Source organism: Leuresthes tenuis, unplaced genomic scaffold (genome assembly GCF_036924035.1).
Source record: "Leuresthes tenuis unplaced genomic scaffold, fLeuTen1.0.hap1 SCAF_14, whole genome shotgun sequence".
In the NCBI taxonomy this organism is placed as follows: domain Eukaryota; kingdom Metazoa; phylum Chordata; class Actinopteri; order Atheriniformes; family Atherinopsidae; genus Leuresthes; species Leuresthes tenuis.
Window position 1 is genome coordinate 27,502,099 of NW_027325368.1, and position 25,268 is coordinate 27,527,366.

Sequence of the window (25,268 nt, forward strand, 5' to 3'; positions counted from 1 at the left end):
TCATGACTTGTATTCACTCGGACATACTTAATCAGTTGTGAGACTTTTTATAGACAAGTGTGTGCTGTTGACTATGGCTAATGAATTTAAGGTGCAGGAAAGCTCCAGCCAAGATGTAGAAACATCTGATGGGAGCAGGATGCACCAGAGCTCAGTAGGGAATATCATAACTAGGGGTTATGTAGAGTATTGTGTGTAGACTGATTTTAAAATAATAATAGATATACTGAACCTTGTTTAAGATCAGTCTGAAACAAAAAATGTGGAAAACTTTAGGGTTTTGAAACTTTTCTGTATGGACCGTGAAGAGTACACACCATTGCAAAAAAACATCTTCATGGGGCATCCATGGGTCAGCTGGTCAGCGATTGATTCGTCCACATGTTGAAGTGTCCTTGGGTAAGACACTGAACACTACATTTCCCCAGATATATTAATTGGTGTGTGAATGTAGAGAAAAAAAAACACTATATGTGACAAGCATCACATTCACTTCAATTCAGTTTTATTTCTATAGCACCAAATCACAACAAATGTCATCTCAAGGCACTTAAATAATACAGTCCAATTCAAGCTAATTAGAGTTGGAGCCAATTCATTGAAATCATAATCCAATTAATTAAATTCAAAATGAGTCCAATTCATACATACATTCATACATAGCTAAGGAAACTGTGAGGGTCTGTGTGAATGGATGAAGGAGAAACATATGTAAAGTAGCTTTTAGAACCTTGAGAAGGTTAAAAAGGCGCTATCAAAGTGTCATTTATTTTGTGACTAAAGTCCATCTTGCTCGAAACAAAGACAAAATGGCCACCCCGACCAGAGACCATGAACCAGATAAGGGTAGGTAATTATACAAGTACTTCACCAAGAGTCTTGATTTTGAGCAGACCGGTTTTGGATGTTTTCCAGATAATAAAAGGACTGAGAATCATCCGTACTGCTGATAAACAGTGTATCACGGCACCAAGCAAGCATTCTGGTCACACTTTGAACTGCTATATGTCCTCTGTCAGGTAATGTTGTAGTTTGTCCACAGATCTGGAGGGTACATTGGTACATTCCTCCCCAGCACCAATCTATTATTACTCTGACCCCCTGCTTTTCCTCCAGTCACCCACTTCACCTCCAGGCTTCTTATCCACCCAGCATCCTGCCACCCACCGACCCACCTCCTTTACTTCCTTAGTTTGGACAGCCTCCCTCTTCTTTCCCTTTTTCCTCCTCTTTCCTCCTTTTCAGTTGAAGAGAGAAGTAAGTGCAGTCAGTAGCAGCCTTACTCTCTAAATGCTAGGTAATCACATAAACTCATGTAGAATAACATCCTTTCCTATTTACAGACCTCATTTTTGGTTTAGTAGTCCCCCGTCCTGTCTCTCTTCCAGTTACATCGTCTTTCTCACTGTTTTGTCTTGATGGTTTGTTGTTGTGCTGTGCTGTGCTGTGTTGTAAAGTGCTATGTTGAGCTGAATTTTTGTTAAAATCCAATAACTTGAACTTGGCCAAACTGTTTACTCTTTAAATAGAGCCCATTGTCATGCTTCATATTTTATAAGTGGAACCAAGTTTCTGGCTTTTAGTATTAAGGAGTACTTTAGTGCTTCATAAGGGAAAAAATGCATGAAACTCGGCAGTTGTCAGCTCAGTTTTTACTATTTGCTTGCAACTATGTGACATTTTAAAAAGTTCTTGCAGTTTCAAATGATATGACCGTATCCACAAAATTATGTTATTAGTAGACATTTTACATTAAAATTGCGGGCAAAATAAACCTTAACTTCTTCATATGGGCCATGTGTTTGAGGAAAAACACCACACTGTCATACCTTCACAGTCAGCACAAAACCGTGCTTTTTGCAATACTAGACAACAGAGTGTAGTTTGTACCGTGGGATTAAAGTTTGAGTGTGCGTGTTAGTTTAGTATTTCATGGTGCAAGCTGAAAGCAGTTGCTAACCTACAATAGCATGTGGTCCTGCAGAGTTATGCTGAGCACACAATGTACAACAGCCAAATATTCAACATTACTCTTCTGATACTGGCATAATTGGCTTATTGGTGGTTTTAGTTGTGTTTCATGTGTAAGAACTACAGAAAAACCTGCGTTTCAGTTTAACTAACACATATGGACTGGTAATTAAGTTCTATGCATCAGAAAATAACAGTTAACTTCTAAAGCTTACAAAAGTTTCTTGGCATTAGGGCGACAGGGATTTATGAGATTTGGCTCAAGAATGCTGAAGGCTCTTTACATTGTGGGTCTATCTTGGCTGGCATGTCTCTTCAATGTCAATGTAGAATAATGTCCTTGGAGTAGCTGACTGGGGTGGTAGACCCCACTTTTAGAATCTGTAACTGTAGTGGAGCAGTGTGATTTTATGTTTCTGTTTATGCATTTAGCAGACGCTTTTATCCAAAGCGTCTTACAAATGAAGATATAACAGCTATACAAAAAGCTAACAATAAACTACATAGAAGGAACCCACGAGTCCGACTCTGTCAGAGGTGACAGAGTAGAGATAGGGTGCAGGCATAGAAGGAAGTGCAGAAAGATAAAGTGCAAAGAGCTGGGTTTTCAAGAGTTTCTTGAAGACAGACAGGGACGCCCCTGTTCTGGTAGCACTCGGTAGGTCATTCCACCATCGTGGGACGACACATGAAAAGAGTTTGGATTGTCTTAGGCGTGGTGTAGGAGCTGCTAGACGACAATCCTGGGACGAACGGAGGGACCAAGTTGTGACATAAGCCTTTGCGAGAGCATTCAAGTAGATGGGAGCCGTTCCATTAAGCACTTTGTAGCTAACATTAGTGACTTGAATTTGATGCGGGCGGCTAAGGGCAGCCAGTGGAGCTCAATGAACAGAGGGGTGACGTGTTCTTTTAGGCTGACCGAAGACCAGACGCGCCACCGCGTTCTGGACCATCTGCAGAGGTTTCATAGTACAGGCTGGGAGACCAGTTCCTTCTATGTAGTTTATTGTTAGCTTGTAAGTTGTAAGTCGCTTTGGATAAAAGCGTCTGCTAAATACATAAACATAAACATGCTAAACACCCAATCAGAGTGATCTTTTTCACTGACAGAGCCAACACAGACGGAGTCCAACAGTCAAGAAGATGCAGAACACACCTAAAAGTCAAGGGTGACAAACGTTTACCGACAAAACTTCCCACTGACATTTTGTAGACCCTTTGGAGTTCACAAAACAGTCATTTATATAGTCAATTTGTCTTCCATTCTGAAAAAAGAAAATGCTCTCAGGTTTGGTGGTATGGAAACAGACACTTCTGTATTACTTTCCATGTGGCTGTGTCTTTTTGTTTGTTTGTCTCAGCTCGGTATCGATGGATACAGATTAGTATCCTCAGTCCTGTGCCGGACTGTTTTCTTTACCCCACTCCTACAGGATTTGTGGTCATTTTAATAAGTACCACCTCAGATTAACAACAACATATGACATATTACACTGTGTCATCATTTACTGAACAGAAACTGAGACAAAACACAGAAGCAGTGAGTGAAAAACTAAGTGAACCCTTCCTGCTTCCACAGGAACTAAGAGGGTAAGTAGCAGCCAGGAGCAGCTGATCAATGCTCTGATTAACTGATCATCAGTCAGTGTGAGCAGCTTTATAAAAGCAGAAGTTCTGTCAGTTTGCTGCTCTGCAGCATTCAGGTGTGTGTTAACACGATGCCAAGGAGGAAAGAGATCAGCAATGATCTTAGAGAAGCAACTGTTGCTGCCCATTAATCTGGGAAGGGTTATAAGGCCATTTCCAAACTATCTGGAGTCCATCGTTCTACAGAGAGAAAGATTATTCACAAGTGGAAAACATTCAGGACAGCTGTCAATCTTCCCAGGAGTGGACGTCCCAGCAAGTTCACCCAAGGTGAAAAAGCCAAGAGCTACATCTCAGACTCTACAGGCCTCAGTTAGCATGTTAAAGGTTAAAGTTCATGACAGCACAGTTAGAAAAAGACTGAAAAAGGATGGCTTGTTTGGAAGGGCTGCAGGATAAAGCCTCTTCTCTCTAAAAAGAACATGGCAGCACAGCTTAGGTTTGCAAAGCTGCATCTGAACAAAGCACAAGACTTCTGGAACAATGTCCTTTGGACAGACCAGACCAAAGTGGAGATGTTTGGTCATAATGCACAGCAGCACGTTTGGAGGAAACCAAACACAGCATATCAGCACAAACACCTCATACCAACTGTGAATGCATTGATCTGATATAATTCTTACTCAGCAACAGAACAATGGTTTTCCATCCATCCATCCATCCATTTTCTGTAACCGCTTAATCCAATTTAGAGTTGCGGAGAGGCTGAAGCCTATCCCAGCTGTAGAAGTACGGTTTCGTAAACACTAAAAAGTTGTTGAGTCAGCCTGTTGAGTTGCGGCCATGAAGTCTGTCATTTTGTGCACTGTTTAAACGTGTGGTTTTGTTTCACTTTTAGTAGATAAAATCACATGAGAAAATCTTTGAATATGACGAAATCTTTCTCCCTTCTCTTTAACGTGTCTTCTGCTAGAGATTCCCTGACAGTTGCCTACAGCCTTCACTCAGTTAAGTGCATCAGAGGAGATGTAGAAGTGAATATGCATAATACCAAAAACAAAGTTGGGAAACTTTTCGTACCTGCTGTACAGCACTGATGAATTATGATCAAGGAAAGGCCTTAGTCACATTAAGGCAACTACTGGTCCATTTCCGTGGCAGTAATGGTGCAAATCATGTTGGATCCATCCATAGTGACAGCAGAGGAGATTTCAACACTGCAACTCCTTGACGGAAGTTTAGCCTCTATGAGGTGCGCTTTCTCGAGTTATCCACAGATTGGAACTGTTTATTGTCTTACCAGCATTACAGCAAATATGGGCAACAACAATGTCAGTCTCAGCTGTTGTGTGGTAGAACCTAAGTTTTGAAAATTTAGGTCCCTATATAATTATCATGAGTCAGGTCTATGTGGTAAGAGAGCTCTACCTCTCATTGAGTTTGTAAGTTGTGAGCGAGGTTGCAGCCAATCGGGAAATTCCTCATTTGAATGACTGAATGTGTCATGTAGTCACCAACATTTCACACGTGGTATAGCCTTTTTCCTTACTGGTCCAGCAAAGCATGGTATATTTTTCTTCTTTGTCACACACCAAGGTTTTGTTGCTTCAGTACTGCTTGGTCTGATATGACCAATACAGTGGCTCATGTTAAACTTAAGATAAATATAGCTCCTGACTCACATTACTGAGTCACATAGCTGACTTAAAGGCTCATTTTCCATTTGTTCCACTGTCCTGCTACATTATAGTTTTTGTGCCATTATTTATATTTGTTGCCTTGACAAAGATCTATTGAACAATCTTAAAGGAGTTTCACTTATATAAGCCAGCAAAAAAGGAATAGTCTTTGAAGTGCCCTGAGATGACTTTTGATGTGGCACTGAACTGAATTTTCTGTTGTACTTGAATGAGTGACATCACAGGTGATTTTTCTGATTAATGTTAAAATAGCACGATAGACAGGTCTCACTGTCTATTTAGCCATCCATTCGTTTTCCGTACTGGCTTAATCCTGTTCAGGGTGGTGGGACTGGAGTGTATCCCGGCTGGCTACACCCTGTACCATCAGCTGAGAGGCAGGGTACAACCTGGATAGATCGGGGCTAATCATTATTATATTGTTATTATCATTATTATAATAAGCTGAACATTAATACAAAATTAGAAGGCTAAATAGGATACTTGATGGAAAGTAATGGAGTCACAGCATCTTTGATTGTGACAGCTATCAGCTGTGAGCAGCACATACAGCTATACTCTTTCCCCTGTGCTTTAAATTCTCAGTCTGAAAATGATTATCTTCAGCATCTCAGCTGCATGGCTTCTCACTGCAACGTTACCTGTTATTTCTAATGCTGCTCCCTTAAGCCATCAAAACAGTGTTGCCAAGGAAACAGTCTACATTCTGTAGTGTAAAATCCACAGTAGATGCTTGTGACATATGATAGACACAAAGTTTCTGTGTATGTGACGCGTACACTGTCATATTCTCCTCAAACATGGATGGAAATGCATCAAATCACCAACAAAAAGAATCTGAAATAATGACCCTGATATCTGCAGACAGTAGCTGTGCTCCGTTTTTCAGGAGCTGCTGCGGATGTGAAGCCAGTGCGTGGGTGAGAGGCGCTGCTGATGATACTGCAGCTGGTCCTTTCCCCGCATTCTCTTTTTATAGACAAACTGCTCATTTGTGTCTCTTTGACATCACACATATGCAGAGGAAAGGAGAGAGACATTTAGCGCAGCTGATCAGTTCTCTCACTGATTCTTAAAGAATTAGGGTAGTGGTGCATTTCTCATGCTGTTTGTCTCTTTTATTCTTTGTTGTTATTAACAGGTTAATTTAAATGCATGTGACAAGCAATATGAAGCAGAAATACAGAAACTTATTTTTATTATTTGGTTTGTTTCTACACATGCTGCAGTTCTCTGTTGTGGACTTATCTCTGTTTCTGTGAACTGAAGTTACTCCTGCAAAGCAGATGCTTGAACTAGCCAGAGAGAAATTTCCAAGTGGCCCCTATACATACTGTTCCACGCTAATTAGCCAGCAGTCTGACTGCAGTGTGGCAGCTGTGCATGGACATGTGTGTGAGAGATATGCCTGCCATATCTTGGTTGAGTTGGGTCTGTGTTTCAGATAGCATACCTTATTCTGTGTTGTGTTTATTGTTGTACTGCATGTCAGCTCTATTTTTCATGGGTTCCTTGAATCACGAGGGAAGTTTGGTTTGTCAGTTTGGTGACAGGGACTCAGAGAGCACTGAAGTGGATCAACCTGACAGTGTTTCTCTTTCCTCTCCACCTGGTCATCAGGTACCTCAAGATGAGTGGAGCGGTTTCTCTCCTCTGGGGAAGGAGGATGATATTCCCTGTCGGAGGATGAGGAGTGGCAGCTATGTCAAGGCCATGGCTGAAGATGACAGCGGAGACTCTGATGGGAGTCCCAAGCCCTCGCCAAAGATCCAGGCACGCCGGGCCAGCTACCTGAAAGCCACGCAGCCGTCACTGACTGAGATGACCACTTTACAGTAAGATTTGATTCTATCCTGATGTTCATCATCAATGAACTTCAATCTTCAGCTATTATTAAGATTGAGATGTATTATTTTTTTCTTCAAGTGTTTCTATATGATTTTATAGCCAACTCCAACCAATTTGATTCTTGTATAGTAAGAGCAGCTTTACATTAAACACTCAGATTCAGCTGTGAACTCAGCAATTAGCACTGAATAATAAAACTTAATAATAAATAAAAAAAGAGCCAATGTTGAAGTTCAAAGTGGAGTTCTGGGAGTTTACAAGGCTTTGCATCGATCACGTTATAATCCCGATTTTGTATTATATCTAGAGAGCAGAAGTTCCTGTTTTCGTATTTATGCTTTTAAATGCAAATGTATACCTTTACCTTATTTGGTATGCACAGATGTATGAATACTCAAATGAGTCTGTGGCCCTCTTGGATCTGCTGCTGGGCTGCAGTTCTCCTTCCTCAAACATTGTTAAACCACTTGCAATGAGTCAACAATAGAGGACTTTTTATGCATGGCAAATTTTGAGATTATGAGTTTTTTTTGCTCACGTAACCCATCTTGTTGCAGACATTTGAAATGCATATGTTTATATCACTAGAATTTATCATTTTGCAAGTCAGTTATTTTCTTAGAAAACTCCTTGTTTGCATGTTATAACTTAAATTATTGATGTAGACCAACTAGGTTTCATTATATTTTCTGATAAAATAGAAATAATTTTATATATGTATGTATATATAAGTATAATGTATTTCCCTCGGTGAGATTTTGATTTTTATTTCACACACACACGCACACACACACACACATCAACACATATATGTATACATACATTTGTAATCAGAAACATTCAACTCCCCATAGGTTTAAGTTTTTTCAAAGAGCATGATTCTGCTTTGGATTGCTTCTTTATGAGCTGAGTGATAAATGAAATTAACACAGAAAAGGTATGACGTTGTATTTTTGTGTAACAGTATATTTTGTTAACATAGCCATGTTCACAGTCATAATATTGTTGTTTAGAAAGCTTTCTGACAGTTTTTATCGTCTAAAGTGAAGTTTAAACATAATTAGGCCTTTGGAAACTCTATAATGATCCTTTATTTGCTTTAGCTGTGATGCATAATAAAACCCCACCCATGAAGGTATTCAAGGTGAGTTGCAATCATAGGAAAGACGAAGGAGCTTCCACAAAAGCTGAGAGAGGAGATTATTTCATCACACCTGAAAGGCTTTGGGTATGAGAAGATTTCCAAAAAAATGAACACTCCAGGAGACACCATTGGGAGCATTATTAGGAGGTTTAAAACCTATGGAACAGCTGCAAACTTTCCTGACTGTGGCAGAATGCTCAAAATATCATCAAGGGCCCTTGGCAACTTAGTTAGGACAACTGAAAGAAACCCTTGTTACTGCAAGACACCTACAGGATGACCTGACGGAGGCTGGTACAAGTGCTTCAGTGACAACTGTAAGACATGCACTGAATACAGAAGGACTTCAACATACACTCCACTCTTGACCAAAAGGAACAATAAAAGTCAACTAGAATATGCCAGGAGGAGTTTTGGATGACAGTTTTATGAACTGATAAAACCAAACTAGAACTGTTTGGACATATGGATCAGCAGTATGTCTGGCGTGGGAAATGCTAGGCTTATGACGCGAAGAATACCGTCCCCACAGTCAAGCATGAACGTGGGTCATGGGAGCTTGACAATCCAGTCTACATATGTTTTGTGGACTTATGACCATTTCGCCCAAAGGATTCTGTGGGGGATTCTATGGGCGTACGGGGTCACAGTTGCTTATGCAGGCTATTCGGTCCCTGTGTAACCAAAGCAAGAACTTTTCATAGTCTTGGCACAAAGTCTAGCTTGTTTATGGTGTATGTTGGACTACGCCAAGGCTGCCCCTTGTCACTAAACCTTTTTTGTGATTTTCATGGACAGAATTTAAGGTATAGTTTTGAAAAAGGAGGGTGTCTGGTTTGGGAACCTTAGGGTTGCAGCTGTGCTTTTCACAGATGAGTGGGTTCTATTGACTTCTTCAAGCCATGACCTACGCACTGAAGGTCATGGCTTGAAGAAGTCAATTGTAGCATTTTGCAGCTCAGCGTGAAGCAGTTGGGATGAGAGTCAGCTCTTTCAAATTTGAGGCCAACAACACTTTCGATTTAGTGGTCCATCTTCATCAGTAACCAGAGCAGAAGTGGGCAGGGGAAAAGGTGAAGCTAATTATGACACTTCACACTTTACGTACGAGGTTATTAACATTTGCACACAGAGACGATCAGGGGCTTGTTAGAAAGATCTTAAGATGTTGTTTAACCAGCAAAAAACAACAAGTTACTAACTTTAACCACCAACTATGATGCTGTGAAGACGGGATAGAAATTGGGGGCGCACATGCTCAATGCACGTCACGGGGAATAATATTAGGACAATTACACGAATAAAGTTACTCACCAAGAAGCCACCCATCGCGCACTGTGCCAGCTTGTAGTCTGTTCCCAACAATTCTGTTACTGAATGTATGAATCGTGCGTTGAACCAGGCCACCCCCACAAAGCATTTGCGCATCACATACGATCTGCACATTGATGGAATGAAAATGTTTCCTGTTGATATACAAATTCATCATGTGATGGCGCTTTTATAGCACTGTGTGTGCAGTCGATTGCTCCGATTACATTAGGAAAACCGGCTCTCGCTTCAAATTGCGCTTCAATGTTGGCCTGTTCAACTGCATTGTGGGAATTTGATATACCTGCTGAGATGCAGATAATCCCATCCCACTCCGCTGGCATGGCTCGGCTCAGGGTCGACTGGCACAGTCCCAATCGGTTGGCCAGCTCCCTCTGGAATGCGCCGGTTGCTTAAACCCCAGTGTGCACGTCACCTGTGACACAAGCAGCGCATGGCTCCTCGCTGTGTTGCGCTCCAACGCCGGTGTTCCGTCAAGCCGCGTTTCCCCGTCAGATACGGTTTCCCTTGCATCTCTTCGCCGCTCCGCGCTGCACACGCGGCAAATAGCGCGCGTGCCTGTTCAGCGCTCGTAACCAGCGAGACGTGCTTGCGCGCTAGACAACTACAGACACCGTGAAAGCTAAAACAACGTCTTTCAGTGTAGTTGTCGTACTTTTTTGCACTTGCGCTGTCATCCAAAACATTCAAACACATACATAGATATTCATATAGGTTATTTTTATATACAGCCTTCATATGTGTGTATATACGATAGATAGATAGATGGATGGATGGATGGATGGATGGCTAAATAACAACCATCAGATACTGTTCCCCCTGTGATAAAGTGAGGGAACGGTATCTCATGGCTCTATTTCACCTGTAAGATACTGTTCCCCCTGTGATAAAGTGAGGAAACGCATCCTGACGGCCAAATAACACCCATCAGATACTATTCCCCCTGTGATAAAGTGAGGAAACGGTATCTGATGGCTTTATTTCACCCGTCAGATACCGTTCCCCCTGTGTTAAAGTGAGGAAACGGTATCCGATGGCTTTATTTCACCCATCAGATACTGTTCTCCCTGTGTTAAAGTGAGGGAACGCATCCTGACAGCCAAATAACACCCATCAGATACTGTTCCCCCTGTGTTAAAGTGAGGAAACGCATCCTGATGGCCAAATAACACCCGTCAGATACTGTTCCCCCTGTGATAAAGTGAGGAAACGGTATCTGATGGCTTTATTTCACCCGTAAGATACTGTTCCCCCTGTGATAAAGTGAGGAAACGCATCCTGACAGCCAAATAACACCCGTCAGATACTGTTCTCCCTGTGTTAAACTTGTTGATGGCGCCATCACTTTGAAGTAGTAGCACCATCACTTGGACCGTAATATTATTTCATAGAAACGTCGCAGTTTTTTACTATTAATGTCCCCTAATTTAACATTACGTTTCTTCTCCCTTCTTTCCTATTAGAAATGAATGATCACACCTTTTACGAGAAGAGTAAAGCTTTTGAACATACTTTAATTTGGTCCAGATATTATATATGTGTACTATAACAACATAACAACATTGAAAGACATATTGGCTGGACAACAATTAAAACAAACTTAAAACAAAATGACAGGAACAATAGTGATTTTAAAACTTAACAGGTGTAAACATAGGTATATCAAGTAACATAACAATGTCACATAAATAAAAATATGCTTCTTTTGAAATCTAAAATAAATAAAACAATAACAACAATTTGCATTATTACAATCGTAAAATTTCCACATCTCCTCTTCCCTCAACAGGCTACACAAATAAAATCATCTGATGTGTCTGGACATCCAGAGCAGACATGGTGAAACCACCTCCCACACACATCACAGGATATCTGCAGAACAAAAAGATCTAGATTTATTGTACAATTTCATCTTTCATGTCGATAACACATAGCGTATGTTTTAAAAATTATTATTGCCTAAGAGTGTAAAACATTTGATCTTAGGATCTATATGCAAGATGAACAGTGTTTAACAAGGTTTAATTCTAGTGTGCCTATTGTATAAAGGCAGACAGATTTCTATTGTACCCAAAATTTTTACAAGTATCATTCTTAAATTGTTATTTTGCCCCTCCCCTGTAGGATACTTTTTTCTGCACTTTCTTTAGGATTGCTATTATCATTCCTAAATATAAAAATGATGATAATGGACATGTAATAATAGGTCAAGTCAGTTAATCATCAGTTTACTTCCTCTCGTAGTTGACTGATGCAAGGCCTCACCCATAAAGATCTGTATCTTCTACAAGAGCTCCTTTGTGGCCCTTTGGGAGAAAGTCCCGGTCACAGCAACTTACTTGTGTGTTTATTGTTTTCTTCAAGACATATCTGGAGATTATGTACCCTGACAACATCAGAGTTGATGTAAGCTTACTACAATACACTTTCAGACCCTACCCATCTATAACGCTTCATCACAGGCAAACATTTTTCTGTGCCAAAGCAAAAAAGATCTTTGCTTGTTAAATTATTGTAATGCCCATCCATTGCAATAACATTTCTAAATTGTTTACAGAAACACTGTGTTTCACCTCGCTCTCGAGTTCCCTTCCTGGTGCTGTACGGAAAATGTCTTGGTAAAAGAGCTTATAAGGCCCAATTTTTGAAAGAATAACAGCTGATGTCGTGCCATCCCAGACTTTCTGGATATCTAAAATAAAAAAGAAAAGAATTAAGAGTTTTTGGATGTGAAAGTCTTACAATACACGTTCATTATATTTACTAAGAAAAGTTTCCAAAACATACACTTCTCTACTTTTGTAGAGCCTGAAAATGGTGGCACAGCAGTATCCCTTTCAGCTTTAACACCTTGAAGGGTGGAGGCTGGCTCCTCGGCAGGTGGAGGGGTGGAGGCTGGCTCCTCTGCAAGTGGAAGGGTGGGGACTGGCTCCTCAGCAGGTGGAGGGGTGGAGGCTGGCTCCTCAGCAGGTGGAAGGGTGGGGGCTGGCTCCTCAGCAGGTGGAAGGGTGGAGGATGGCTCCTCAGCAGGTGGAAGGGTGGAAGCAGGTTTTTCAACTTTTTTAATGTTCTGAGGGATAATGGGTTGTTCTTAAAAATTTGAAGCTGGTCTGTGTTAACTTTGGGGAAAAAAGCGGTTGGGGATTGTAGATCTGCGCTTTTGCCGACAAGGTGAACTATATTGTAAGGTCTGGTCCAGTTTCTTTCCATTTTTCCACCTTTGCGCTGTTGGCTTCTTATGTTGAGCCGTACAACTTTGTCTCCAACCTTGAAAGTTTGTGATTTTTTATTTGGGCTCTTGTATTTGTTATGAGCTTTCTTCATGTTTTCTTGAACGATTTTGTAAATGGTGTCCCACCGACTCCTGCCCCAGAGTGTCCTCAATCTTGCTGTCAATCTGGGGCAAAAGAAAAAAAAAAGATGTGTAAATTTCAAATACCTTAAGAAGGTGTTCACTCTCAAATATTAGTTTTTTCTGAAGTGAAAACATGGTGGTAATCCATAACCACAACAAATTAGAATAACATTTCATGTTTTTTAGGACTGAAGGAAGCATTATAAACAGGTGGATGAACTTGGTACACGAAGTGTGAATTATTGGAAATTTCTTTTACTAAAATCTAAATCATAATAGCAATTTTCTTGTCCATTCGTAATGTAATGTTTTACCACCAGAGATACTGCAGTGTTAATTTCAAATATCTAAAAATTTCGATCAAGAGTCAAGAATAAACATGACCTAAAGTAATGTCTTTCCATCTACAGGGCTCTTCATGTAGAATGTAATAAAGACAGATTAAATCATGTCTCACCATCATGTTCTCTGGAACCTGACATGGCAGACGAGCCTCTGTTCCAAAGAGGAGGAAGTACGGTGAAAACTTGGTGGTGTACTGTTTTTTTGTTCTAAGTCCAAACATCACCGCATCCAAATAGGTGTCCCAAGTGTTTGGTCGCTCACTCACAAGTTTGCAAAGTGCTCTGAAAAGAAATATCTCATCATTTTCTTGCTAAATTAACTGAAAGAAGCTGCCAGCCACTACATAAATGTGAACAAATTTACCAAGCCAGTGCTGGGAGTATTCGACCAAAAGATATTGATAACCAATTCCGTGTCACAAAAAGGGGCAGGGGCACACAAAAGGGATTCCAATGCAGCTGGCCATTAACTCCAGGGCAGCACAAGATCACACCATGATAATATGAAAATTTGCAACAGCACAGAAAATAATGGCATCAACACTTGCTGGAGAGAAACGTATCAAAAGCCATTCTATGTTTCTGTACATGATGGATGACATCTGTCACTCCCAGCACACAGGCTGATTAGTACCACATTGTCAAAGAGGACAAAGTTTGTACTGGCGTAATGTTCATGCAGAATGTTGAAAAGCCTGCACTAAAGTAAAAAAAAAAAAAAAAAAACTTTGAATAATTACATATGAATTCTAAAATTGTAATTACCTTTGAATTGTCCCACTGAGCTTTTCTACCAGCCCATTGGTTTGAGGATGATAGGGAGCACAAAGGCTGCGCTCAATGTCCAGCCTTTGGCAAAGCTCCCTGTTCAACTGTAAGTCAAAAACAAATAAAAGCTTTAACAGATAATTATCAAAAAGAAAACATTTTTATCACTAAATTTCTAACTTAACTGAACTGTTTTATATAGCATCACACTCCAGTCCATAACACTAAAGTATTTAGGAACACACCTCATTGACAAATTCTTTCCCCTGGTCGGTCAGGATTCGCTTTGGAGCCCCGAAGCGATAAAAGAACTTTATGATACACTGTGCAACATTTGCTGCTGTTTTGGACGGCAGAGGATAGGCTTCGGACCATTTTGTGAAATAGTCAACCATGACTGCAATGTATTCGTTCCCAGCCTCTGTTTTAACAGCCTTTCCTATAAGGTCCATCCCAACTAGTTCAAATGGTTGACTCACCTGAAAAAGGAAAAGAAAACAGAGAATAGCACTTTTGACCAGGGATAATAAAATATCCTTCATGTCGTGTTTTGAAATGTGTGTCACTTACTTCAGTTGGGATGGGTTTTGTCTCCTGCTTTATTGTCAGTGCACCTTGCTGGCATTGCACACATTGACTGACCTAAAGAACCACAATTTCTTTAAATAAAATTTTAACCATCACAAAGCTGTTATAAGCTAAAACAATACATAAATGAATACAGATACAATACATGCATTACTCAAAGAACTTGAATTTTGAAAAAACATCCCTTTTGGACATAATATAAATAAGTTCAATAATATGTTATGGGATTTAAATTTGTTTTCTGGTTTTTCTGTGTTTATAGTTTTCATAATTTGTTATTTGTGTTTTGCCCAAAATAGTATTTGTTTTGATTAAATCAAACTTATTTATGTTTCATTATGTTTATTTATTCCCTGCATTTAGTTATTGTTAGTTACATTTGCATTTATGTTTCCTATTTCCCTGCTAGTGTTGGTCCTCCTTGCTCCACTGTTCAATCTCTTTCTCCCTCAGCTCTCCCCTCACACCTGCACCTTCTTTTCTTAGTATCACTGGTCCATTGTATCAGCATTCAACCTCCAGTATTTAAGCAACTCTCCTTGATTCGATTCTCACATAACCCTCCAGTTATTCTCCATGTAACCAGTCCCTGTTTGCTCCTTGTTCTCGCTGTCATCTCCTGGTATGCAAGTTATCATTTATGGTAAAAATTCCACCAAATAACTACTTGTCGCTTCAACCCATAGCTTTGGTGTACCACACCATCTATTAACTTGACAATTACATTTTTAAAGAACAATGTACCCTGTAAAATACTGTACTATAATAATGTACCAGACACAATGGTTTCCTTGATTTATAAGAAATACATACCCACTTATCAATGTCTTTGGACATGCCTGGCCAGTAAAACCTTCTGGTTATAGCGTCTCTGGTTTTAACTATGCCACAGTGGGCACCAAAAGCACTGGCATGAAACTCCTTAAAGATTTGTTGGGCTTCCTCTTTTGCAGTCACAACTTTGCAGTTTGACTGGCTGCTTCCTTTGCAGTAATATAATACTCCATCTGTCAAAATATCACAAGTTGATAATAAAAATTAAAACAAAGCTTATACATTGCTTAATTAAACAAAAATAATTAAAAACATAAGGAACTACCATTTTCAATATGAATGTATGTTAATGGGGAGGTCGTGATGTGGTTAGTAATTTTCTAACCCACATACAGATTTTAAATGCCATTAATTTCTTAATTGCTTAGTGCGACAGGCTAAATACCTTGAAGTAATTATTCAATTGGTATATTATTGTGGCTAAATGGTCTTGCTGATAATTCCAATGTAGTGTAAAAAAAAAAAAGGAAATACGGCTATAGGAACGATACAATTCTATATACCAGAAATTACTTATCGCTATATATATTAGGTAGGGGAAAGACTAGAGGCCTTTGAAAACATATACTCACCATCAACGGCAAAGTCCGCCTTATGGTATATTTTTGACTCTTAGAAGAGCCTTCGGGGTAGCTTCCAAGGGATAGATATCTCCTAATATTGCTAAATGTTAACGGGTCCATTTTTCTACCATCTGTCTATCAGTATCTGTACCTCGATATCTGTGGGGCCTATCTATGTAGGGGACATGGGCCACGGTGTGTATTAATGAGGTGCATGTGGCGCTTGATTGTTTGTGGTTGGTGCTGAGGCAGGGGATCACGTGGATTAGGCGTGTGAGAGTAAAGGCTTGCCCTCACCTGTGGCACAGCTGAGTGAAGCTGACACCCCACTCACGTGAAAAATTCCAGCAAATAGATTAAATGGTTAGTGCTCCGTTTGTGCAGGTTTGTGCCGTTAAAACTGTCGTTTGTGCTGCTTTGGTTTCTGAGATATGAATTATAATTTCGGCCGATAATGTCGGTCATGCATGACGTCACCATCCCAAAGATAGATCTTTCTTGCTCCAAAACAAATCAAAGTGGTCTACTTTTTAGCTCCGTTTGTACTGGTTAGGCTCTTGTTTCTCCTTTCCTCTGAAAAACAGAGGGGCTATAAACGTTTTATATTCTAATTGAGAAATGAAAAGTAATGAACTATGACTCCTAAGGTCACGCATAACAAAGTTACTGTTTGAAAATGTAATATACTGGGTACTTTCAAAGGAGAATAAACACTTTTGTTAATTTGTAAAATTAACTCTATGTTAACAATTGAACATTCTGATATCGAAAAATGCCTTTTTTCACACAGCTATATGGTCAAAACAAAAGAAAATGCCGATTTCTGGTTAAGGATCATCTCCTTTATTCGCGATGTTACATGCAATAAAGCCACGAAAACATATATGTGGATCTCAGCGTATTTTATTTGCAACAAACTGGACGTGCGCGTCATATACCGTTCCCCTACTTTAACACAGGGGGAACAGTATCTGACGGGTGTTATTTGGCCATCAGATACCGTTCCCTCACTTTATCACAGGGGGAACAGTATCTGACGGGTGTTATTTGGCCGTCAGGATGCGTTCTCCCACTTTAACACAGGGGGAACAGTATCTGACGGGTGTTATTTGGCTGTCAGGATGCGTTCCCCCACTTTAACACAGGGGGAACAGTATCTGACGGGTGAAATAAAGCCATCGGATACCGTTCCCCCACTTTATCACAGAGGGAACAGTATCTGACGGGTGTTATTTGGCTGTCAGATACCGTTCCCCCACTTTATCACAGGGGGAACAGTATCTGATGGGTGTTATTTGGCTGTCAGGATGTGTTCCCCAACTTTAACACGGGGGGAACAGTATCTGACGGGTGAAATAAAGCCATCGGATACCGTTCCCCCACTTTATCACAGAGGGAACAGTATCTGACGGGTGTTATTTGGCTGTCAGATACCGTTCCCCCACTTTATCACAGAGGGAACAGTATCTGACGGGTGTTATTTGGCTGTCAGATACCGTTCCCCCACTTTATCACAGGGGGAACGGTATCTGATGGGTGTTATTTGGCTGTCAGGATGTGTTCCCCCACTTTAACACGGGGGGAACAGTATCTGACGGGTGAAATAAAGCCATCAGATACCGTTCCCCCACTTTATCACAGGGGGAACAGTTTCTGACGGGTGTTATTTGGCTGTCAGATACCGTTCCCCCACTTTATCACAGGGGGAACAGTATCTGATGGGTTTTATTTGGCTGTCAGGATGTGTTCCCCCACTTTAACACGGGGGGAACAGTATCTGACGGGTGAAATAAAGCCATCAGATACCGTTCCCCCACTTTATCACAGGGGGAACAGTATCTGACGGGTGTTATTTGGCTGTCAGATACCGTTCCCCCACTTTATCACAGGGGGAACAGTATCTGATGGGTGTTATTTGGCCATCAGGATGCGTTTCCTCACTTTATCACAAGGGGAACAGTATCTGACGGTTGTTATTTGGTCATCAGGCCATCTATCTATCTATCTATCTATCTATCTGTCTATCTATCTATCTATCTATCTATCTATCTATCTATCTATCTATCTATCTATCTATCTATCTATCCATCCATCTATCTATCGTATATACACACATATGAAGGATATATATAAAAAATAGCTTATATGAATATATATGTATGTGTTTGAATGTTTTGGATGACAGCGCAAGTGCAAAAAAGTACGAGCGCGCAAGCACGTCTCGCTGGTTACGAGCGCTGAACAGGCACGCGCGCTATTTGCCGCGTGTGCAGCGCGGAGCGGCGAAGAGATGCAGGGGAAACCGTATCTGACGGGGAAACGCGGCTCGACGGAACACCGGCCGCAGCTCTGCTCACAGTTCCAGGAGGATTGTCCTCAAAACGGCTGATGAGCCAGTTGTCATCATGTGCCAGCAAATCCTCTCAGTCTCTTAAAACACGATATTTTCTAATTGCACTTCTTCTAATACCGCTAAAGCTGCCATTGTTTTTAATGGTATGTATTGCAACACTTTGCGCATGCTTTTATATCCACTTGTGTAATTGCAGACACGTGTATTAATTGTTCATGTGTCTCAGATGTGCACATCACTCAGTCTGAGGACAAATTGTGTTCACATTTATTTATTATAACAGTTTCCCAACATCACCTCTAAGTGTCGCCAAAGAATCAACAGCTGTGGAAAAGTGTGTACGACAGCCCTGCAATTTGCGTGAGGCACGCAAATTTCCACGGTCATTTCGCTCTTGATATATCTGATCGTTGACGTGAAAAAGTGTGTACGCCACTTTTTTGTGCGTACGTACCCTTTTTACATGAGGCCCCAGGTCCTTCAGTGATAGGCTCCATCACCTCAAGTCTGTGAAGGAGAGGTATTGTCCTTTGTCCCTGCTGTGGTCACAATGTAGCTCCAAGTCAATCACACTTCTGTGAAATCAACCTATCCAGTTATGAAGCAACACAGATTGTGAATCAGTTTCACCTGCTGTTGTGCAAATGGAACAGACAACAGGTGGAAATGAGAGACAATTAGCAAGACAACCCTATAAAGGACTAGTTTTGCAGGTGGTGATCAAAAACCATTTCTCTGTTCTCATCCTTTCTGGCTGATGTTTTGGTCACTTTAGCATTTTGTCAGTGCCCTCACCCCTAGACGTAGCATGAGGCGGTGTCTACAACCCACAGAAGTTGCTCAGGTAGTGCAGCTCATCCAGGATGGCACATCAATGCATCTGTGGCAAGAAGGTTTGCTGTGTCCCACCACAGAGTCCAGAGCATGGAGGAGATACCAGGAGACAGGCCATTACACCTAGAGACAGGCCAGTACACCAGGAGACAGGCCAGTGCACCAGGAGACGGGCCAGTACACCAGGAGACGGGCCAGTACACCAGGAGACGGGCCAGTACACCAGGAGACGGGCCAGTACACCAGGAGACGGGCAAGAACACCAGGAGACAGGCCAGTACACCAGGAGACAGGCCAGTACACCAGGAGACAGGCCAGTACACCAGGAGACAGGCAAGTACACCAGGAGACAGGCAAGAACACCAGGAGACAGGCAAGAACACCAGGAGACAGGCCAGTACACCAGGAGACAGGCCAGTACACCAGGAGACAGGCAAGAACACCAGGAGACAGGCCAGTACACCAGGAGACAGGCAAGTACACCAGGAGACATGGAGGGGGCCGTAGGAGGGCAACAATCCAGCAGCAGCTACCTCCTCCTTTGTGTAAGGAGGAACAGGAGGAGCTCTGCCAGAGCCCTGCAAAATGACCTCCAGCAGGCCACAAATATGCATGTTTCTGTTCAAACTGTCAGAAACAGACTCCAAGGGGGGTGGTATGAGGACCCGACGTCCATAAGTGAGGCTTGTGCTGACAGCCCAACACCATGCAGGGCGACTGGCATTTGCCAGAGAGCACAAAGATTGGCAGATTCGCCATTGGCCTGTGCTGTTCATGGATGAGAGCAGGTTCACACTGAGCACATGTGACAGATGTGACAGAGTCTGGAGACGCCGTGGAGAAGGTTCTGCTGCCTGCAACATCCCCCAGCATGACTGGTTTGGCAGTGGGTCAGTAATGGTGTGGGGAGGCATTTCTTTGGAGGGCTGCACAGCCCTCCATGTGAGGTACCCTGACTGCCATTAGGTACCGGGATGAGATCCTCAGACCCGTTGTGAGACCATATGCTGGTGCAGTGGGCCCTGGGTTCCTTCTGATGCATGACAATGCTAACCTTCATGTGGCTGAAGTGTGTCAGCAGTTCCTGCATGATGAAGGCACTGATGCTATGGACTGGCCTGCCTGTTCCCCAGACCTGACTCGTTCCATCCACCAACACCACGGACTGTCCAGGAGTTGACTGACGCTTTAATCCAGGTCTGGGAGGAGATCCCTCAGGAGAACATCCGCCGCCTCATAAGGAGCATGCCCAGGCGTTGTAGGGAGGTCCTACAGGCAGGTGGAGGCCACACACACTACTGAGCCTCATTTTGACATGTCTTGAGGAATTTCCACTCAAGTTGGATCAGCCTGTAATGTGATTTTCCACTTTTATTTTGAGTAGGATTCCAAATCCTGACCTCCATGGGATAATCATTTTTGTTATTTTGTTCTCAACGCATTCCACTAGTAGTGAATAATAATTTCCAACTGGAATATTTCGTCCATTGAGATCTAGAAAGTGTTATTTTAGTGTTCCCTTTATTTTTTGAGCAGTGTATATATATATATAGTACATATTGTCTATATGCTACGACGGAGTATTAGGGCCATATTAAAAAAAAAATTAGAAAAATTATTTTTGGAATTTATTACGATATTAAAGTCATTAAATATGGCGAGAATAAAGTTGTATTTAGTAGGTTGTTCTACTTAAAACGGAAAAGGCGAGAGTGCAACAGTTAGCATATAAGGTTAATGTAATGCTATAGGCTACACGTTAAACGTTATTTAAACGGTTCTGCTCCCTGATAGAATATCTAAGATGTTATTCTCATAATTAATTCCCCAATTTTTTTAATATGGCCCTAATACTCCGTCGTAATATGCTACTGTTTGATTTATATTTTTGTTGTTGATAGCCCTTGAATATATTATTGTGCCCTTATGGTTTTTTCTCTTGATTCCCATTGCCTGCTATACTGTATGTTGCTGCTGTAATAATGTTAATTTCCTGGCTGTGGGACTAATAAAGCGTTATCTTATCTTATGTTATCTGTATCTAAATTATTCTGGCTTTGAGAGTGGTCGCTCAACTGAGATGCCTCTGTCTGTGTAGCGTGCTGTGTGAGTGAAAGGGTGAATATGAAAGTGTTTTTAGTGGTCAGATTAGCTAGAAAAAGTCCTTGTGCCTTTCATTCACACCAGGCGATGGCTTCAGCATGAATCTCAGGCTGTCTCTTTGATATATGTATGAATAAAGGAATTCCATCTTAAAGTAAACCTCTTTGAGACTGAGCTATTGGTCATCTCAGCCAACATTCCAGCCAAGAATATCAACATCAAATTCATCAACTATTCCTCCAAGAAAGACTGTAAGAAACCTGGTTGTCATGATGGATGAACAGCTATCCGTCTCTGACCATGCTGCATTGGTCTCTTGATCATGTCACTTTTCACTGCAACAGAAAGGTGAGGCCATATCTGACCCAGCTCTTGGTACAGACCATGGTTGCCTCTTGCCTTGACTACTGTTGTGCTCTTTAAGGAGTTCTCCCTGCCTGCACAGCGAAATTCCTACAAATGGACCAGAATGTGGTGGCTTGTTTTATGGTTTGCTATGAAGAGCGTTGATGAAGGACCCAAATGCAGACCAGCAGATGACCAAATGACAACAGGAGGTTCAAGATGAAGTGAACTAATTTAATCCTTAACAAAGAAAAAGTGCAGCCAAACCGGAAATACATAAAAACAAACTGGAGATGAAACAAAAAGAAAAATTCTGACAAAACATGAAGAGACAAGACCTATCAGAAACAAGAACTGGAACAAGCGACAGCGAGGCTCTGACAACAACTATGGAAACCAAGGGATCTTAAACACAGAGGAGAACCGATTGGTGAATAGAGACAAGCTGAGACAATTTAACACAGGTGAGTAGTGGAGCGAGTGACCTAAGCATGAATACTGTGGAAACTGTGAGTGAGTATATGAAACAAGAAACAAAATGGAACTGAGAGGACAAAACTAACTGGCCAAAAGTAACTAAGACCAAACATGCATGAATGCAACTGTAAAAGACAACTAAAGACTGGACTACAACAGATGGCCAAAACCTGAAAACAAACCAATATTTCAACACAAAAAAATGAGCTAAAACAAAAACCAAGTAGCAACCAGGGAGACTATGAACAAAAACACAAATTAAGACTAGAGAAATGCAAACAGAAAAAAACAAATGACTAAATAACAGATACCAGAAAAAAAACTAAACCAAAATCCAGAAATCCTAACAGCTTCATTCAGATTAAGATTGTCCTTATTTGTGGTTCCACAATGGTGGAACTAGCAACATGATTCTTTCAAAGCAGGGGCTCTTTACCTTCAAGAATCTCTTGAAGACTCATACCTTCAGAGAACACTTCCTCTCCTAATACCTCTAACATCCTGAAACACCTAGCCTGCTTTTACTTGCACTTCTGTACTTGTTCTACTTATATTCTGTCATTTATATTGATTTAATTGAATTTAGCACTCAATGATTAGTCCAGAATCTTTTACAGCATTAAATCTTAAACGTTGTTTTCTCATCAGTAGGTTTTTTTGGACAAAGCATCTGCTGAATAACTAAATGTGAATGAAAATGTTTCAGAGATAACCTGATGTACAACTCTACATCTTTGTTATCTATCTGTCAGGATTTCCACGGAGCACTCCCCCAAACTGCAGATCAGGAGTCACAGTTACCTGCGTGCAGTGAGTGAGGTGTCAATCAATAGAAGCCTGGATACCCTGGACCCGAAAACCCTGCTCAACCCCAAATCGCTGCTGTCCTCACCCCAATACCGTTCACGCAATGAAAGCTACATGAGAGCCATGAGCACCATCAGTCAGGTTGGTTGCCAAAACAGCTGCATTTATATTTATAATATCACACCATATATATATATATATATATATATATATATATATATATATATATATTGCCACCAAAGAGAGGCTAAGGTTTGGATGGATTTACTTTTGAAGTGGATTTTGTGGGTGGCAGCAAAGATCCCTCACTGATTTGATACCGTTACATCTTATTTAGCTCTGTACTCTAAGACCACATAACCAATCAAGGGCAGGATTTACAAAATGACCAGTTGTTCTTATGCCTGTGCTGTATGTACAGGGAAGGTTATGTGTGTTTAAATCCTCCTGCTCTCTGATTATAGGAAGATTTATTGTATAGCTCATTTAAAATCCTAATCTGCAAGTCTTTGCTGTTTCTCATCTTTTAATATGAAAAGAAAGTGTTATCTGAGACAGCTGAAAACCCCAAGGTCCCCAAAACCCCTTTCAATTGATGGAATAAAAAAAGGTGTCCAAAATATCAGTGTCATTCTCCTGTAGAGGGAATGACGGTTATCTCTGCTGGTCCTTTACCTGACATCAGCCCTGTATCATCAGAGATGGTGGAAATGCGCTGGTTTTCTTCAGCCAGTCATCTTTCTCTGTTTCATTGGACCAAACTAAAGTTCCAGCATCGTCTCCTTGGTGATTCATTTATTTTTTGTGCAAATCTGTGTATCATTTATTCAATCCTGTTTCAAAATTAAACAAGAAATAGATTAACACTTGTATTTTCAATTTTCATTCCTAAACCAAAATGAAAAATCTGTTAATGAACTGACATCTGTTTCCTGATTTTGTATCCAGATCAAAAATGGAAAATCTGACAACATCTTCGATTACATTTAGTATTTTTCCAATTTTGTCATCTGAGACAATTAACATGACCCAGACGTTATCACTGTGCAAAGCTGTGTTTAACTCGTTTGATATCATATGAACCATCATGCACCCACAAGAGCAGATCATTCATCATGTTGAATGTTGGTGTAGCTGCAGTGTCAGACGGTGAGCCAACAACAATCCAACTGGATTCAGCCCACACTAACCAAAGGAGTGCAGCCCTCTAACCAAGATGAATGAGTTTGAGATGTTGAGCCCATAAAGTCAGAATATTCAGAGTCACAAAGACGTAGGGGACAAATTCAAATCAGAGGTGCCTGTGACTGGAAGCGCCTGGAGCTTGTGTTCCCCTCTTTCCTGTCCTCTCAGCCCCCAGCTGGTCAAGGCAGATGGCTGCCCTTCCTGGTTCGAGTTCTGATGGAGGTTTCTTCTTGTTAAAAGTTTTTCACTCCACAGTCACCTCGTGCGCGCTCAAGACAGGGGGATTGGATCAAAGAGAAGTTTTGGTGCAATCTGTTGGTTTCCTTAACTAGCCATTTTTTTAATTGGCTCTGTATGAATTGGACTAATTTGGAATTGAATTAATAGGATTTGATTGGATTAGAATTAATTTGATTTTAATTGTCTTTAATTTGACTGTTCTTTGAAGTGCCGTGAGATGACCTTAACTGTGATTTAAAAAAATAATAGGAGTGTGTATTATAACATGTGGTGTGTTTTGGCCTTTAGGCCCCCAGTAACAGAAACTTTGGGTGGCACTACACATCGAGTCCTCCAAATGGGCAGAATTCATCCCCATCAGCACCACATACAAATTTAGTAACAAAGGCTGCAGCTTCACTCAGAGTGGTTGTCACAGCCCTGTATTGGTTTAATCCCTGAGCCATTGTAGCAGGAGCAAGCTTGATTAAATAAAATTCTGTAAAGTTTTATTCATAAAGCTCCAAATCACAACAAATTTCATCTCAAGTCACTTGAAAACAGTCCAGTTAAAGACAATTAGAATACAATTCACTGTAATGCAATCATAATCCAAAGATTTAAATTAAGATCCGATTCACACAAAGCCAATTTAAAAATAAAAGTAGCCTAGTTAAGGAATCCAACTGATTTCATCGAAACTTCACTTTGATCCAATCTCCGGTCCTGAGTGTGTACTGTGGAGAGAAAAAACTCTTTTAACAGGAAGAAACCTCCATCAGAACCAGAACCAGGAAGGGTCCATCTGCCTCAACCAGCTGGGGGCTGAGAGGACAGGAAAGAGGGGACAATAAGCACCGTAACACCAGGCCAGAGATACCTGCTGAGAGAGAGAAACACAAGTTAAT

General features: G+C 41.0%; 1 protein-coding gene across 1 annotated transcript in view; it reads left to right on the plus strand.

Moving 5' to 3' along the window:
• The window catches only part of LOC140268234 (disks large-associated protein 1-like), a 120,795-nt gene that overhangs the window by 78,504 nt on the left and 17,023 nt on the right, over window positions 1-25,268 (plus strand). Inside the window, exons 3-4 of the mRNA XM_072363000.1 lie at window positions 6,882-7,096; window positions 22,902-23,097. Coding sequence (XP_072219101.1) covers window positions 6,882-7,096; window positions 22,902-23,097 — 411 coding nt within the window. The remainder of the gene's footprint in view (window positions 1-6,881; window positions 7,097-22,901; window positions 23,098-25,268) is intronic.